The sequence below is a fragment of the Serinus canaria genome, chromosome 10, assembly GCF_022539315.1.
Source record: "Serinus canaria isolate serCan28SL12 chromosome 10, serCan2020, whole genome shotgun sequence".
Classification (NCBI taxonomy): domain Eukaryota; kingdom Metazoa; phylum Chordata; class Aves; order Passeriformes; family Fringillidae; genus Serinus; species Serinus canaria.
The window spans coordinates 14,235,511-14,254,037 of NC_066324.1; the positions used below are offsets into that span (position 1 = coordinate 14,235,511).

The 18,527-nt window shown below is 40.1% G+C and overlaps 1 protein-coding gene across 6 annotated transcripts in view; it reads left to right on the forward strand.

The window, feature by feature from the left end:
• Nucleotides 1-4,424: 4,424 nt before the first annotated feature.
• RNF111 (ring finger protein 111) overlaps nt 4,425-18,527 on the forward strand; it is a 43,648-nt gene continuing 29,545 nt past the window's right edge. For 4 of the 6 annotated variants that reach the window (XM_050978697.1, XM_050978700.1, XM_050978699.1 and 1 more), the window contains exons 1-3: nt 6,838-6,986; nt 7,346-7,410; nt 15,740-16,635. In XM_050978697.1, coding sequence (XP_050834654.1) covers nt 15,759-16,635 — 877 coding nt within the window. In that variant the 5' untranslated portion in view covers nt 6,838-6,986; nt 7,346-7,410; nt 15,740-15,758. Of the gene's footprint in view, nt 4,444-6,719; nt 6,987-7,345; nt 7,411-15,739; nt 16,636-18,527 lie in introns of those variants that run through there. The other 2 variants (XM_050978698.1, XM_018913795.3) reach the window with 2 other exon arrangements.

The following is an 18,527-nucleotide window of genomic DNA, read 5'->3' on the forward strand; positions in this document are numbered from 1 at the left end:
TCCTTTTTGGATTAAATACCTTTTGCTGCAGTTTAGCTCATTTATTCCAAGTGAATGTGGACAATGTTCTCTTTTTGCAGCACTCTTTTACACAAATTGAGACTGTTACCATATTTTTTGTTCAGTCTTTTGGGTTGTTTTTTATTAAAAGCACAAAATATTTATTTTCTTTTAATCAGTTCTGAAATACATGACTTTTTGTTGCTGTACCACTCTAGCTACCACCCAATCTTGTCACAACTTCCCTAAGCTACCTTGGTGGCAACTCTTCTGATTATCTCAGCAGAGCAGATGCCTTCTCCAACCTCATGAACTTGCTGTGTTCTGCTTGTGATCCACTCTGCCTACTGGTTTCTTTTCAGTGAGTTCATTACAACAATTACTCTTCTCTGTGCAGTTGATTTCTTGCTGAGTGTTTGTAGAATCATCACCCCCCTGCTGCAATGATTTCAAACTCTACTCTTGCTTCCCCTCTTTGCATCACCTCCCAGCCAGTGGTCAGCTCCAGGTTTATAAGTGTGGTCTCTAAGCCTTTTGCAAAGAGATTACAATATAGAAGTCTACAAGGAATTTTGTTTGATGGAAATTTAGTATTTATCCACTTTGATGTTATTTGATACAAACTGTTAATAGTGATCCTCAAAGTACAACCAGTTTTGCATCAAATTGGTGGATTTTCTGTCTAGATCAAATCTCCATATTTCTTATGAAAATGTCAATGAAACAGAAGAGCCTTGCTGAAGTGAAGATCTTCAATTTATTTATGTTTGTAGAACCAGACATAGAAAACTAGGTTGGTTTGGTAGACTCTTATGAACAAATCATATTGGTTGGTATTTATAATTTTGTTATTTTTCAGGTATCTAAAAATATTTTTGAATTAATCTGGGAATTTTAATCAAGTTGCCTTTACAAGTCTCTTGAAACATCTGCCAGTTTTCAAAATAAATGTTGTTTTCTACCATTAGGTTCTGAAATTTGTGGAAAGGTTTGATTAGGAAATGTTAATAGACTTCCAAAGAGAAGAAATGGTTGGCCCATATGTTAGGATTTAAACAAGTACAGACCTGTGCTCCTGTAAATTGGTTTTTGTCTGCTTTGTATGTGAGACAGCTGGAAGCTGTGAATATCCTTAGATTTGTCACATTTTCCCCTGGGCTTTGTACCTTGGTGGGGTTTTTCTGTGTAGATTATTCCATTTCCAGGCTCTCTGCCCAGTCCGTTCCCAGCCTGACTCTGAAGCACAATGCAGGAGCAAACACCAGCTTTCTCATCTCTTTATTGGCTTAATGCAGTTGTTACCTGGATTTTTAAATTAATTAAAGCTGCAGTTTTAGAGTGTTTGGGCTCTGTAAAAATAAAGGGGTATTTGGTGTTTTTAAACATAGAGGAGTGGTTCTTGTCTCTTTTCTGCAAGGAAGCCTGGCTAGAGCATTCAATTAGAATCACCAGACTGTCCCAGTTTCCTTCTCTTCACACAGCCACCCATTTGTCCACATCCCCTTCTGAAAAAAAGAGATGTTGGTTCAGGAAAAGGGGAGGGGTTTGGGGTGCTGGAAGGTCACCTCCACATACAGTCTCTACAGTTAAACAGAACCCTGTCTCACTTGAAACATATTTCTCTTTTTTATTGCAAATATCTTAGGTACTTCTCTCCTTAACATATTGCTTCTTTTAAAACTGACTTTTGCACTCTGTGTTTTTACTCTTAACTTTAGTTAACGACAACTCTAACAAACTTTTCTTTGCTTCTGAAATTAAGTTTTTAGTACAGATTTTTGGATCTACTTTGGGGCTGACTACATGAAAGCTGGTTATTACAGGAATATATGATGCAGTGACTCAGTTCCTTTTCAGTCTAATCCTTTTTAAAAGCGAGGCTAGGCTGATACTGGACTAACTGAAATAGCAGGAAGGATCCTTTTTACTGGGAAAGACACTGAGTCTTGTCTCAGTTCTGATGTTACATTGACTGGTTGCTACAATTATAAACTGCACTATTTCTCTGGACGTCAGACAGAGCAAGAGTAACTATTTGGGACATTTCAGTGAATGCCTGACAATAGATACACATTGAGATAAAAATCACTGATAATTTAATATGTATCACTGCTGTAAAAAGTAGCTTTTTCCACTCTGAATGTATAGTTTTCTTTTTGATGTATTATTGATGTACTGCATGATGAGCAGTCAGAGGAGGTTGTAAAAATGAATTTCTGATCTCAATTGCTCTCATTATAATTCTTCTAGAGAACAGCAAGGAAAATAACATAAATCCAATTGTAAATCAAACACAAATATCTTTTCTTTTACCACTGAACCCATACGTACATGCTAGGAAATGGCTATTGAATTTCTTAGTGCAAAGTCAGATCATTAAATGCAGGATGCTTTTGTTTGTTTTAAACATAATTGCTCTAAAAATAGCAGCTGATGCATCATTAAAACCCAAAAATATATTTGGCCCCATTATTGTACAAGCACTGAAAGAATAAATAGGAATATCTCATGTTTTTTCTACTAAGAGCTTGGTGACATACTTGTTTTTGAATAAGAAAAAGAACTATTAAAAATACTGTCAACAAACTAGCTATTCCCAAGTAATTATATGCACCACACCTTCTTAATTATATGGCTTAAATACTTAAGCTATCAGATAATCTCAGAAAGATACTGTGGGACTTTAGCAGGGATTTGCATAATTTCTGAAGTCATGTGTTGTGAAAGTGCTGTTTCCAACTTTACAGAGCCTTATCAGGCTGTACAGCAAATTTCAAACAGAAAATATATAACACAAACAAATGATTGATTTGATGATTTGATTCTGCAAACGATCATTCTTTTCTTGTTTCCTAGTAGCAATTTTTCATCATATGAATATTTCAGGATTTTTTATATTTTCCCTATTGCTCCAGTTTTCCCTGTTAAGATCTTGATCTGGGCTGACTGGAGCTGTGACTATTTATCATCCAAGTATCAATCCCAAAGTTTTTGTGATCTAACACAGAAATGTATCTGTGTTATCTGTTTTTCTGTACCATCCTCACAACATATTCCAAGGGGCTTTACATTTTATTAATATTACTAGTAATTGTAAGTTGACTTGTGCAAATATTTAAATATATGCTTGAGTATGGTCAATACTCATGATAAATCTACAGAAGTACATCTGATGTAAATGCCAGGGCTGGCCTGATGAATACCCTGGTGTAAGTGGCAGCTCCCCCCAGCAGTGACAGATCCACACTCCTGTCTGCAGGTGGAGTTTTAGAGGTGAGCACCTTCCATCCTGTCCTGGCCACCACCAGGTTTCAGCCAGCAGGGCCCAGAGCAGAGCCAGCCCTCTGTGAGTGTGCAGCTCGGCCCTTGGCCCTGTGCCCATAGGGCTGTTCCAGAAGCTGCTGCTCAGCCCTGGAAAAAGCTGTGCCTTGCTTTCATTCTGGGCCAGCAAACTGCTCCAGCAGCCCTGCACTGAGCTGTGTCCAAGACAAAAGCTCTGCACAGAGCCATGTCCAAAAGAAAGTAACCTGCTGCAGGTACCTCAGGATAGGGGAGTTACTTTTTTTTGTCTTTTTGCCAAAAATGTAAAGTGCAATCTCCTGCTGGCTGGCATGTTTTGATCTGGGATAAAATCGTTTTTTCTCTGTGCCTTTAGTTCTGCCAGGCCCTGAGGTGTGCATATAAATGGTTTTGTTCAGCTGTAGTTAGAAGAAGTTGAAGAGTTCATTATGAACTGATGATACCATAGCCTGAAAGCCATTCTGAAATTTGCATTAGTGATTTAGAATTACTCCATTTAATCTTTTGGTTTTCTGTACCTAAGAAGTGTGAGAAGGAGAATGTTTTGGTTTGTTCCAAGGGATCAATAATCTAATTTCAAGACGACTGTCTGTCTCTGCAAGATACTAAGATAGTGGCAGAAAAAATTCCATGAAAGGGCATAGATAGAAGGTTGGATTTTCAAAAATAGTGAATCATTCTGGGCACTGAAGTATTTTCTACATCACCTTTCTTTAAAAATTATGTTAATAACCAATCGATAACGGACAAACTAATTTTTATCAAGAGTTTGTTTACTGGCCCACAAATTACTAGATTCTTGTCAGCTGGTGGTCCATATTGAAATAGGTGTTAGGAAATCTTAGCCAATAAAGATCCTAGAAATTCTGCCTTTATGTTAGAGAAAATTCTACAGAATTATATACAGTGAGAAAATTTACAGATCATTTGGCCAGTGTGACTTCTCACTGGGAGAAAATCAAGACTGACTGCATTTGCTTTTTAACTTGTGAACTGAAAATTTTAGCCAGCTGTTTTTGGTTTTGAAATTATCTTTTGTATGTCTTTCAGTTGGTGAGCAGTGTTACTCTACATTTTCTCTACCAAGAACTACCTTTCTGTCACCTTTGGCACAAGAGCTCAAACTAATTATTACGTAAATAGGTAAATACATAACTTGTTGGTGTGGTTTTTTATTGGTATTTGTGTCTGATCAGCTTATTCACAATGCTCCTCTGTCTCATTTCTTGAACTAATCCACCCAAATTTTTATTAGCTTCCTCTCATATTATCTATACTGTGTTTTCTTGAGTGTCCCACTAAGATTAGAGTTCATTTTCCTTGGATACATATTGAAAAAATGCTGCATAAGGTAGTTGCAAATCTACATCAGGAATATTTTTTGCAATAGCACTGAAACCTCTCTCTCTGAAAATTATTTAGGCTAAATTATTATACAGACACATTTGCTTTTTCATGTCTACAAAATGTTGTTGACTGATGGTCATTTACTTAATTACATTGGTAATTGAAGTTCACATCCAACTGCCTTTTATCTGACAAATACCCAAAACTTTTGGTCATAAACATTCAAGTGCACATTCTTTGCATTTGATGTTTTTTTTTCCTTTGCTTCTATTAGTCCTCAGGGTGCTTCACTTTTGCCCATATATTGTCTTGATTGTTTTTTCCCCAGCTGATTTTTAGTAAAGTATTCCAAGTTTGGGTCTTGTGCTTATGGAAAATATTAAAATGGCTTACACAGTTAAGCCACTGGTGACCTCCATGGAATGATGTGACCTTCCGCTGTCTGTTGCTGTCTCCACATTCTCCCCAGTTTCATTGGTTATTTCATCTGTGGCTCAGTGTCTTTGTTTACTGAAATTAGATGTGACATGACTTAAAAAAAAGAAAACTACCCAACACCACATGAAATATGTGGAGAAAGGTAGACAGTTAATCCTGGAAAACCTGTGCTATTGTCTTTATTGCAAATTGAAATTAATTGTTGCTTTGCTCATGGAACCACATGAAATAACCTGTGATCCTTTTTTCCACCTTCATTCTATGTGGGTCTCACTTCTTCCTGAGTTCTCATTTCACACACAAAGCTGAAAAAGTCTTTATTTCCATATTATTTATGTGCTATAGCACTTTTTGCATTTTTGCCATATATTGAAGTAGAGTCTAATTTGCATGTTGTTCTATCCACTTTTGGTTTAAGGAAATTCTGTTCAGAAACTCATGCAATTAATAGTGTCAACACACATTTTTCCCCAGTGACCATTTCTTTTGTAATGATGCATGCAGGTTGTTTAGCTCCTCCAAAACACGAAGGAACTGCTGTGTACCGATGACTCTCTGGTGCAGTGTGCTCTGAGTAAGATCTTTAACTATTTGTAGTCCAGACTGTACCTCTCTGCTCCAAAGCCTAGGGTTCATGTAGCTGTTGGTCACTGACAGTATAGGACTCTTGTCTACCCAGTGTTTCAGTCTGGAGCTGCAATGTGTACCCTGACATTGATGAAAGGTCATCTCTGGCAGAGATATCGTGGCCTCTGGCAGTTGCAAAGTCAGCAAACACTGAGGCTTGCTGCTGCCTGAGAGCTTTCCCAAAGCTGTGCTGTCCTGTGACACACTGTACAGGACAGGTTCCTCACCGTTTGTGTGCACATCAGTAGTGTAGAGGGGGAAGGACAACCTCAGCCCCAGTCAGTGACTGCATTGTGCAGTAAAGGCAAATCAATTCCTATTTCTAAAGAGCTGGGATGGAGTTGGGATTTGTTGGCGTGTCTTCACAGCCACAGCTGTCACTGGCTGCAGGACAGGCAGCCGTGAGATAGATACTCTGCGGTGTCAAGGGCAGACACAGCGCTGGGCAGAAAAGGAATGGCTTTTAGACAGGTCCTAGAAGGGAAATCACAGAAAGGGTCAGGTTGGAGGGGACCACAGTGGGTCCCCCACTGGTCTGACCTCCCTGCTCAAGCCGGGTCATTCCAGAGGCCGCGGCACAGGACTGCATCCAGCTATGGGGTACCTGGGCAGCCTGATCCAGTGCTCGCTCGCTGCACAGTGAAGAAGTTCTTTCTCAGGTCGGGTGGAGTGCATGTTTCTGCCCATTGCCTCGTGTCCCATTCCCCGGCACCACCGAGCAGAGCCTGGTCCATGCTCTGACACCTCCGCTTTACAGAGTTACGCACAACCGCGTACATGCAGCAGTAGCGAAGGCAGCCACGGCCGTGCCGCCCGTCCGTGAGCCCAGCCAGAGCAGCCGGTGCCCTCGGGAGCTCATCCCCGGCAGCCTGGTGCCCTCAGGAGCCCGCGCTGACTCCGGCCCGTCCCCTCCGCAGCCCGCGCTGTGGCGGTGCCGCCGCCCGGCAGGGGGCGCGGCGGGAGGCGGGGCGCGCGCCGGCGCGGCTGCGCTTTGCGGACGGCTGTAAAGCAGCGCCGAGTGTCGCGCTGCGCTGGGCAGGGAGCGGCGGGGGCTGCGCCACAACAGAGCGGGGCCCGCCCGGCGCAGCGGCCGCACCGGGAACCGGACCGGGGGCAGCGGCTGCACCGGCACAGCCAGGAAGCTGCGGCCTCTCGAGCCGTACCGGGAAGCGCCGCGGGGTCACTGCGGCGCCCACCGGGGCCGCTTCTACCCCTCGGCCCTGCGCAGGGCGCCGGCGGCACCCGCCCCTTCCCCCGCGGCCTCGCTGTCTCAGGTACGGGGGGCGGCGGGGACCCCGCGGGTGGGGCCGAGGCCAGGCGGGGGCTCCCCCCGTCCCCCGCCCTGCGCCCTGACTGCAGCGCTGCCCCGCGGGGCCGTGCGCCGGGTGGGAACTTCACGCAGAATGTATTTTTCCTTTTTTATTCAGCGCCTCGTTGACGCACAAAGCCGTGTCTTCACTGCGGGCAGCCGCGGCACTCTCTGGGGTTTTGTCACAAATTTGTCACAAATTTTCCCCTTAGGGAAATGAGTTTCTATTTCTGTGCGTAATAGCGTTTTTTATGACGTCATTTGTTTTGTTTGCGAAGTTAGTGTTTTCTTAACCCATGTTTTAAAAAAAATCACCGTTTTCAGGTGGTTTTTGCCTGATGAACAAGGAAGTAACGTTCATTCAGAAATGTAGGCCAGGATCTTCAGAGGTACGTAGGCTTGTCACTGTTGCAATGGGCAGGTACTAAGGGAATGTACTTTATTAAGTGTCTGTGTTTCTGTGATTAGGGCTGAGCATGCATTCATGGAATTTTCATGTTTTTGAATAAGCTCTTCCATGGCTTGAAATTATTTTATTAAATCATAAGCAAGGCCTGGTTGCTTTAGCTGATTAAATGAGACCCTTAATTCCTGATACCCAAGTACTTCTCCAGAAGAGGACATAATGCAGGAGGTAAGAGTTTGCTCTAATTAGAATAATTTTATTCTAATGCAGTTATTTCAGAAACAAAAGGTTTGAACATAAGGATAAGAATTGACTGCTCATTATGTAGGCCTGGGTTTGTCATGCTATCTGTATTATAAACTATTAAAGGAAAGCTAGGTTTTCAGGTGCTCTATAAGGTCTTTCCTTGTCTTTGTTGTAACTTGTAGAAAATTCCAAAGATATATTAATGCTGGATACTTAGTAGAAGGCTTTTTCAGGAAAACTGGTATTTAAATAGTTACAATGCTTTGCCAGTCTTAAAAAACAGAAATTGTATCTTCTTGTTCACATATCTGTAGTTCTTGATGTCAGAACAATTTAAGTGTTTTTTGTACTTACTTTTTCTGGATAAAGGGATTGTCTTGGGGCAGGGAGGGAACAGAAGCAAACCCTGTTAGACAGGATGATCCTTGCTGTTGTGCAAGGATTGATAGGGAAAGACATGAACTTGATTTATTTGGTAGAGTGAACATCTGGTCACCTGTCTGTGCACTCATCCACTGTATAGAATCACCTATGGAATTCATAAGGTAGGAAAGGCTGTAGGAACATTTTATGGTTCACTTTAATTAAATAACAGTGTAGAAGGCACCAAGCTTCCTGTTTTAAAACTCCTGAAGTCTTGCATATTTAAAAATCTGGTGGTTTTTATTGATGACCGAAGCCCTGGCAGCTACAGATGAGATTGTGTCTGGTATTGGGAGGTTGAGGGTGAACAACAGCTCACAGCACTGATGCGTATTTTGCATGTCCTTTCAAAATATGGATGGGAACACTCTGACCTTTCAGAAATATGTCTTTGAAGAAGCAATGGCCTTTGTAAAAGTGTTTTAAGAGTGTATCTTAGCAGGACTGTGACTCCAGTTTATATTTGAATTAGTAACTTTGTTGACCTACATAACCAGATCAGTTACAGCAGTTAATTTTCGATGGAAGTGGCTGTGTTGCAGTAACATTTAGCTGACAGCAGTTGCTGCCTTCTTTTTCCAAGATGTACAATCTTTCATTTCAGTTGTTTCTGTTTCCTCTAGTGGTGAGGACATTCTTTTGAGAAGATAGAGGTGATAGTTCCCTCCTCCATGGCTGATGTATTATAGAGGTTCGCATGTCAAGCAGTTGATTAAATAGGGAAAAATTGAGGGGGAAGTGGTGATGGGATAGGGAACAGGATGGTTTAATTCACAGGTAAACAATGGGGATAGTACAGAGAGATGGATTTGCCATAGGCAGATGTGTATAAAGGGTTCCTCATGGCTTTCCTGATGTGCAGTCTCCTCTAAGTGAGTTGTCAGCCAAAGAGTGGGTTGGTGAAAGAAACATTTTCTTTTCTTCCTTTGCTTCTGCCTCGTTAGGGTTCTCTGCTAGGCCTGACCTGAGCCCACCAAAATCACCCCACCAATCTGTACTTAAGCTTGAAGGAAGTTCACTAGTTAAAGACTTCAGCTGATGATACATTTTGTGTTTCTTGCAAGAGCACTGTAAACTTTGGAAGCAGCTACACTGACAAAATTTAGGAGACTACAACTTTGAGTAATTATCCTATCCTTACCTTGTACGTGTATCCCATACAATGTTACTCGATATGCATGTTTATAAATCTCTTTTCAACCTTACTGACATGCAAACAGCCAAGCAACTACAGATCTGGTGATAAAACAGGATTATTTTGTTGTTTTATGTAGTTTATGCTCTTTGGAAAAAGAATTGCCCTAAATTAAAATGTCTTCCTTACTAAGTGTTCACCAAGTGCAATCTGAGAAGGCTGGTTCATGGCTTTACTAGCAAGAGGCCAGTAAGGGCTATTTGCTTCTGTCATTTTTTTTCCCCAATACAGTTTAGTCCTAATACTTGACTGCTGTTAGGTAAAATGTTTACTTTTGTCTCCGCTGGGTGCAGAGTGGAGAAGTCTGCTGCAGTGTCCTTTCCTGTGAAACTGGCAGATTTGCTCAGTTTAGTATCTATAAAATCCCCTACTTCTCATAGGTTTCCTGAAGAGCAGCATAAAACTGTCCTAATGGTTAATTTCACAAGTCTCACTTGAAAGGTTCTTACTAGCAGCTGTGGCAAAGAGGATATTTAACTTTGCTTCTTAAAGCTTTATTGAGAAGTGTTTGCAAAATGACACTACATCAGGAAGAATTACACATACCTCAAAGGTCAAAAATGCCAGGGGGACTAAGAAACAATTTTTAAAATTATTTTTGATGGCTGTGTAACTCAGAACTTATCTAGCTGTCTTGGGAGGCAAAATTTCTAGTTAAGATCTTGAGTTCCAATAAAAAATTGCATTTTGTCATCACTTTATAAAGCTACAACTTTTTATTCTGAAGTTCAATGCTGTTATGTTTGTCTTGGAGTTCACTGAAGCCAAAACATTCCTGATTGCCAAATCATAATGCTTCTATCTTAAATCCATGATTTACATGGTGTTAATGTAGCTAACTGATTTAAGCCTAGGACATAGCAGAGAAATGTCTAGACTGAAACATGTGCTTGTGAGCACCATTTTTGTCAAATACACCTGCTTGCATCCATCCTGCAAAGGCAGGCAGATTCATTGTCCAGTTGAGAGTGTGCATGGTGATGCTTGATTCAGGCTGGGGTTTCCTTGTGTGCCTTTATGGCCTTGGACTGACTCAGTATACTGCAGCCCAGCTCACCTGTGCTGGGGGGCTCTGCAGCATTGCTCTCAGCTCACCACCTAACAGGACAGAACTGCTTCTTTTAGGAAAATGAGTGGTGGTATTTTGTGATATGCTTAGTGAGTTCCTTGTTTTGTTGGAGCAGCAGGGCATGATAACACTGAGATTCAATCTCCATGGGATTGAGTGGGGGGTCCAACTTCTGAAGTGGCTCCTAAGCCTCCAGTGTGTCAGGGCCATGCAGGAATCAGCCTTGCTTGGCTGCCTGCACTTGAGACTGGAAAGTAACAGTGCTTAGGTTTTCTCACTTTGCTGAAGGCCTTGTATGAATTTTATAACCTTTTTCATTTTCCTGTTTCTTGATATATATATAATGGAAAAGCCTTGCTGAAAGAATAAGAATACATCTTTTTAATGAGAGGAAAGAAAGGTTTTCTCATGAATTTAACAGTACGAGTATTAGCTTGTCAGAGTAAAAATAATGTTAAAAGTAAAATCTGATACAAGCTGCATATCAGGGAAGGGAATTAATTTTGAAAGTGAATTGGGAATTCATTGACCATATGCAAAGAAAACAAGTTAGAACTGAATAAAGGGAGAACAAATGCAAGGAGATTTTTTTCTAGGTGGTGAAGGGGGTTGACTGTTTTCAGAATGTGGCTGAAAATACATTTTCAGGGTAATGATTATTAGGTCACATGTATGCATCAACAAAGTTTATACCAAAAACCTGAGTTATATGTTGTGTAATGAAGCATTTTACTGTTCTATAGTGCTGTAATGCTACATACATTTTGATTGCTTATAAAGAAATTAATTATTAATGACAAAATCCTTTGCTCCATCTTATAACTCAAATGTGTTTCCCTTTGATATGTGATCATAAACTTGCTGTAAAGACCTCTTTAACCTTGTTTTTTGACTTAGCTGTTTCCAGGGACTTCCCAGTTTGCAGCATTTCCTTGCACAGCTGTATGTCTTGGAATGATTAATATCAATGGTTTTAAGTGTTGAAAAGAATGGATAAAAGTCATGTGCACTTCATAATTCTAGGCAGTCATACCCCTGAGAGGGGAACTTAGAATAACTGTAGTTTTCAGGTAGCTGTCTTAACAGCTCTTCATTGAGTCACAATGGCTTAAAAGAGGATAGTAAATCAAAACTTTGGGAGGAAACATGGGGGACTGAGTCAATAGGCAGATGTTTTGATTAGGAAGGAGGAACACTAATGCTGATTGAACTTACTTCATCTGCTGCTTTTTGAAAAAGCTTCTGAGGACTACTTTAATTAGAAATATATATTGTAGGAACTCCTAAATGTTTTAACAGCAGATGATCTCATGCTAATGATTTAATTAGTTGAATATTATTTTTGTAGTCCCTCTTAAATTTTGTCTTCTGTGCAGAAGAAAAATGGACATTTATGTCTAACTACTGAAGATACTTAAAATGGACTGACATCTAGTCCAGCTTTTGTCTTTTTTTGGTCAAATTTTTTGTTTGAAAGTTTGTAATAGCATTTCTAAATAGTGAAGGAATGGATTATTTGTCACTGTTGATTGCTGTCATTCACTTCAAAACCCCTGTTTAGGCTGTAAGTTTGTAGTTGAAGGCAGTAGCTCTCCTATGAGTAAGCAGCCCTTCAGCCTCTCTACTGATTAGCAGAAATGGAGAGCTCTTGGTCATTTGGTTGAATTTCCATGGTTATAAGAGTAAAAATATACAAAATGTTTGACTCTCTGATAACTGGCTAGTGTATGTAGGCTGCCTGTTGGAATAAAACAAATCCAGTAAATAATATTTCAGATGCATTGTTTTCACTGTGATATTTTCAGGTTTTCATCCTCTTAGAGTAGCTTGAGGTTTATCAAAGTGTAAGTGTCATTGCACTAACTTTTTTGTTGTAACTTAAATAGCTATATCTGTATTTCAGCACAGTGGCTTCTGCACTAAAGTAAACAGAGCTTATGCAAGGATAATCACATTCAGCATGCAGAATTTTCATACTGATGGAGATTCCTCCACTTTAGTTTAACGATAAAAAGGGGGGTAGCACTCTAGTGAGTAGAACAGAATGCTTTGTAAATCAGCCCTTGGTTGCTCTCACATAATGAGAAAATGTTCAGATTTTAATTTCTTACAAAAAATTGAGGGGTCAATTCTCTTCGATTCTGAAGTTATCATGTTAAAAGGAGAGGAAACAGTTATGTATAGGCTGGACATGTAGTATATGCTGGTAGGTTATGACTGTGTTCAAAGACAATAAGCTTCCTGAATAAAAAAAAAATTTCCCCCAAAATTGAAATATTTTGTGGATTTTCTAAAAAACCTTGTGATGAAATGCAGGGTTATTGTGGGAGGGTCTGGGCTGCTTTTGGGCTGGGGTGAAGACTGACTAGACTGTTACATTTCTGTAAAACAGTGGTGCATAAATAACAGAGCTAAAAGGTGACCTTGGGAGGATGAGAAGGAGGACTGTGTACTGCTTGTTCTGTGTGCTTGTGGAAGGTCTGAATGCTGGATTCCTGTCCTTACTAGAAACTGGATAACATGGAAGTCTTCGTCCTTATCTTTCTAAAGAAAGATGGTGCATGTGTGTGAGGGTATGGATGAGCATGGAATGTCTGAGAGCTGGAGCTGGGAAGGATAGACAGCAGAACTGCACAGCTTTGGTAGGCTTTGTTTTCTAGGTAGACTTTCTGTACTCCTTATTTTTTTCCAGTGTTGCTACTTCTTTTCTTTTCAGCCCTAAAGAAAAAGGTAGCCTTATATAGTACATTCCACTACAACTTACTGCTATAAAAAAAGTAAAAAGTGCTTTGATGAAGCACTTGTCTATACTGGCAAGAGGAGATTTATTCCACCTTGCATGAATATAGCTTTGACTTGCATGTGAGACATGCCTATCTGCTGTAATTCCTATGGAGAACAGCAACACTTTGTTATCAGATATAGGCCTGATATTTGGCAGTAGTTGTTATAAATGTTTGTAGGCTTTCCAGTGAGAACATTCAAATGGGCTTTTCAGCTGGAGTTCTAGGATCCAAAAGGTTCTTGATCTCCAGAAAGATCCTGTCAACTTACAGCTTCTGTCGGTGTTAGTTGGGCAGCATTGATGCCTTTTGCAAAGTTTTTATCCCAGATGACATCACATGGAGTGTAGTAGTTGCTTATGGCTATGAAGAGGACACAGATTGCCTGGGATGATGCATCAGTCTATACCCATTGCAAACTGAAATAAGTAATTCTTTAGGGTCTGTTAGGAACAGCTAGCTCAGAGCTGCTCCTGAAAGCATCAGTTTGTGAAACAGCCTAAAAAATTCTTATTTAAATCTGTTCTGTAGTCTCAGTCTTGTATTGATATGTTCTATGAGGAAATAAATGAGTGTTAAATATTAGCACTGCGTGTAAGGATGCACTGGCATTTTGCAGAGTTTGGAGATTCAGGCAGAGGGTTATAGACCTGAGTAGGCAGGGCTGCTTAACATGCCACAGATCATAGAACCATCATAGCATCATGTGGGTTGGAAGGAGCCTTAAATGTGATCTACTGCCAAATTTCCTGCCATGGGCAAGGATACCTTCCACAAGATCGCATTGCTTAAAGCCCAACTTTTCCCTGAGCTCTTCCAGGAGACATCTTTCTTCTTCATATCTAATCTAAACCTGCCCTCTTTTGGTTTGAAGCCATTCCCCCTTTTCTTGTCATCACATGCCTTTGTCAGAAGTCCTTCTTGAGCTCTCTTGGAACCCTTTAGGTACTGGAAGGTGCTGTAATGTCTCCTTGGAGCCTTTTCTTCTCCAGGCTGAGCAAGCCCAGTTCTTTCAGTCTGTCTTCATAGGACAGATGCTCATCCCTGGGAACATTTTTATGGCCCTCCTGTGGTCTTGCTCCAGCAGCTCCATGTCTTTATGCTGGGAGCTGCAGAGCTGGACATGCTAGTCCAGGTGGAATAGAGGGATCATCCCTTCCCTTGACCTGCTGGCCACACTTTTTTTGAGCCAGTCCAGGATATGATTGGCATTCCATGCTGCAAACAGAGTGTCAGGTCATGTAATGCTTCTCATCCAGTAACACCCTCTGAAGTTCTTTCCAGAGCTGCTCTCACTCTCTGCCCAGCCTGTATTTGTGCTTGGGATGCCCCAGCCCAGGTGCAGGACTTGCACTTAGCCTTGTGGAGCTTTGTGAGGTTCATGCAGACCAACCTCTCAGGCCTGTCAGGGGTGCCTCTGGGTGGCTGTTGCTGCTGTTTCTAGAATAGCTTGGGTGGTTTTTTGTGGCTTCATGCATATTCCCAGCTGTGCTGCTTAGGCAGCCTTATTCCACTTTGGGCATTTTTGCACATGTTTTCTTCAGCAGCCTTTTGGTAGTTCAGTACAACTTGCTGGAAGCTGTCAAGTATCTACTATAGCCTTATTCAGCTGAGGCATAAAACCCCCTGATACAGGTTACAGAAAAGAGTTCAGTAGTTATCACAGTGGGAACCAAATTGTTTCATCATTCCCTTTTGGGAATTTAAACCAAAGGCAGAGATGGCAGATGAAGCAGATTGAACATGGTTCCGTTACTGAGGTTACTGTTGTCTGTGTCTTCCAGTACAAAAGTACTTCTTTGAGGCTCATGTTATACATTGGCAGCTTTATATTTTTGCAGGGAGGGAAAGCTGCCCAATAGCAACTGCTAAGAGAACATATGTGATGATGTACTCACTTTCTGTCATAGGGTAAGAGTCAAAAGTACATGGACTGAAAATAGCTTTGTACACTGTACTGCTAATGTGTGGTGGTTTTTAAAAGAGACTCAAGGTAATAAATGGATTTTTATTACTTTGCCTCAAAATAATAACAGTTCAAAATCTCTCATGTTTCATTCCTTTTCATGTCAGGAAAGAACTATGAATTCCAAGTAACTGACTTTTTTAGCTCAACTGACACCATACAACTCCATATATTGTGTTGAGGTATTTACTGTCCATGTCTTCAGCTGCAGGGGAAGATACAGGTCTTATTTAATAAACAGGCATTTTAGTTGATGGCTGTGGGAGCTATTTAAAAAAACTCAGTAACTTCTATAAGCAGTAGCCTGGTACTGCCATGTATCAGTAAAGCAAACATCATTGGTTTTGCAGGTGACATAGACCAGTATTTGCTCTGTGAAAGTGATAATATTTTCTCTGACCATAAGGACTTCCCTGCAATGCAGATTATAAGAGCTCTGTCTTAATGAAAAATTACATTGTCAAGGAGTATTTTTATTATTTTGAAACAACTGTATTTTGGTTACTGTTGTTCTGCCATTCCCACTGGGGGATTAGTCCTTGCAGTAAATGGGTTTTCTGTTGTTTTAGCTATGCTTTAGAAAAAAATCTAATGCTTCTTTTCTTGATGCTTATCTGTTTTGTTTTCTAGGCCTTTCTTAAATCTTTCCATGTCTAAATGGACTCCTGAATGTAATATAGTTTATACTCTAAAAGCGGATATGAAGAGTGAAGTTCCTTCTGATGCACCAAAGAGACAGGAGAGTCTGAAGGGGATCCTCTTGAACCCTGAGCCTATTGGGGAGGCCAAGAGCTTCACTGCAGAAGTTGAGATGATTGCCAGTAAAGTAGGGAATGAGTTCTCTCACTTGTGTGGTGATTCTCAAAAGCAAAAGGACATGAATGGCAATCATACAGACCAAGAAAAAGGTATTGTGGTGCGAAAAAAACGCAAGAGCCAGCAGGCTGGTCCTTCATACACTCAAAACTGTCCTGATAAAGAAAATAAAGGAATCTTAGGATTGAGACAGCATCTAGAAACACAGAGTGAAGACAATGATTCTTCTTTTAGTGACTGTATCTCATCGCCTTCATCTAGCTTGCATTTTGGAGACTCTGACACAGTAACATCTGATGAAGAAAAAGATGCTCCTGTGAGACACCCTCAGGCAGTGCTGAATACTCCAAGTAGAACTCACAGTGCAAGGTCACAGAAGTGGCCTCGGACTGAGGCAGACTCTGTACCTGGGTTATTGATGAAAAGGCCCTGTTTTCACAACAGTTCTTTAAGAAGACTTCCATATAGGAAGAGAGCTGTGAAAACAAGTTCATCACAGCGGACACAGAACCAAAAAGAACGAATTTTAATGCAGAGGAAAAAGCGGGAAGTGTTAGCTCGAAGAAAGTATGCTTTACTCCCCAGTTCTAGCAGCTCCAGTGAGAATGATCTCAGTACTGAATCTTCTTCCAGTTCATCTACTGAAGGGGAGGAAGACTTGTTTGTGTCACCTGGTGAAAACCACCAGAATAGCACAGCTGTTCCTTCAGGTAAAACTAAATTCCTGAGATATTTTGTATTAGTTACCTTTCATTGTGTATAATAGGCTTTTGTATAAGTCCTTTGGAGCAGTTTTTGAGATTAATACTACAGATGGACACTGCAAGTACCATGAACATTGCAACATAAATTCTTGATGGGAGAAGTACATTCAGATCTTAGTACATTCAAATCTAAAATCTTAAATGTAAAAGTTAATTGCTTCTAAAGCACAGGATGGAAGTTGCTCAGTCTGATTAGTCACATGCTGCTGAAGTGGATTTTTATTGTTTTACCCGTTGAATTGTCTTAAAAATTTAGCTTTGAACTGATTATGGTAATAATTCTATTTTCAGAATGTAGAAATATATGCTAATATTTAACTGCTCTTGAAAATTTAGAAAAATATGAAGAAAATGTCCATTGTATAAGAGCTGGAATATGAGTCAGTTGAAGGTAGCTTTAGTACTGAGATAATGAGATAAAAGTATTGTCTGTGTACCAAATGTTTTACCCAGCTAAACTCAGTGCAAGGAAGTTGGTTTACACAGTTATTTTTCTAATGTCTTGTCACAGTATGTGAATCCTTGAGTGCTTGGAGGAAGACTTTTTGGGGGATGTTTTTGTTTAGTTTGGTTTGTTTTGGGTGTTTTTCCTGGTTTGTTTGTTTGTTGTGGTTTTTTTTTTGTTAATTGGCAGATTTTTTTGGACTTCCTTTTGTGTTAAATTTGCCAAGTGAAAGTAGTTGTTCATTCTGTTTTAGTTCAGCTGTTTAGAGAGCATGGGGAAGTAGACAGAACACAGCATGGTGTTAATCTGTGCAACCATGTGTTTTATCTAGTGACAAATATGTTTTAATAAGTGAAACCATATCTCAGGCTGTGCTTATCATTCCTCTAAGAAAATGTGGCTGAAAATACTAGAACAGGCTAAAAAAAAAAAGTGTAAATGCTCATGTTAGGGCAGGACTTATGCTTGAACAGAACCAGAGTACTAAAGTGTAGACTATTGCTTGTTACTCATTGCAGTAGGAAATAATGTCTGTGATGTTTAAATACAAGTAAAATCTGTAATGCTAAAGTTTTACTTCTGCAGTGCTAGGGCTGGGCATGTATAACTGAAACAGAAGAATTATTGCTCAGCCGTAATTATCTTAATGTATATTTGTGGGAATAGAAATTAGTTAGGCCTAAAAAAGTTACATTTGACATGCATGTGTAACCATATTAAAGAATATGATTTGTAAATAATAAATAATGGGGGTATGCATACATTTATGTGAAAAGCCAGGTGGAGAAACTACTGTGTTAACACATTTGTTTCCAAGTTAGGGGTTTCTTAACTATTTTCAGAGAGGGTGGATTTCTGTGTAACTAAAATGATGTAGGATCAGTAACAACTCTTCTTCCACACAGATGTGGAAAAGTCCAGTGGATTAATTTTTATACTATGCAAAAAAGCACTCTTAATTAATGAAAGTGTCTATTTCATGTTGTGAATAAGAAAACCGATTAGTTCTGCACCAGTAATTTTAGATTAGAATTCTGACATGAGTTGTAACTGAAAGAAGGTCTGCTGTAAAGATTGTGTCCTGTTGTTCATTCCTGTACTCCAGGACCAACACTTGCAGGGAGCTGAAAAGCAATTCTGGCTTCGTGTGTGTGAATACTGTGGGGGTTTTTCCAGTGGAAATGTTTATTGATGGAAAGTTTTTTGAGCATTTTGTTTGCATTGCAGATATAATGGGAAGTTGAGCAGACATCCTCTGTGAAAGTGTCCTATTTTTAGCAAGATAAAAATGTGATTAACATTTTTGGTAGCTTTGTGCTGTTATATAAGGCATTTCTGGTTATTGAGTTAATTAGGACAGAAATGGGGCCAGCTGGAAAACAGCTATCAACTT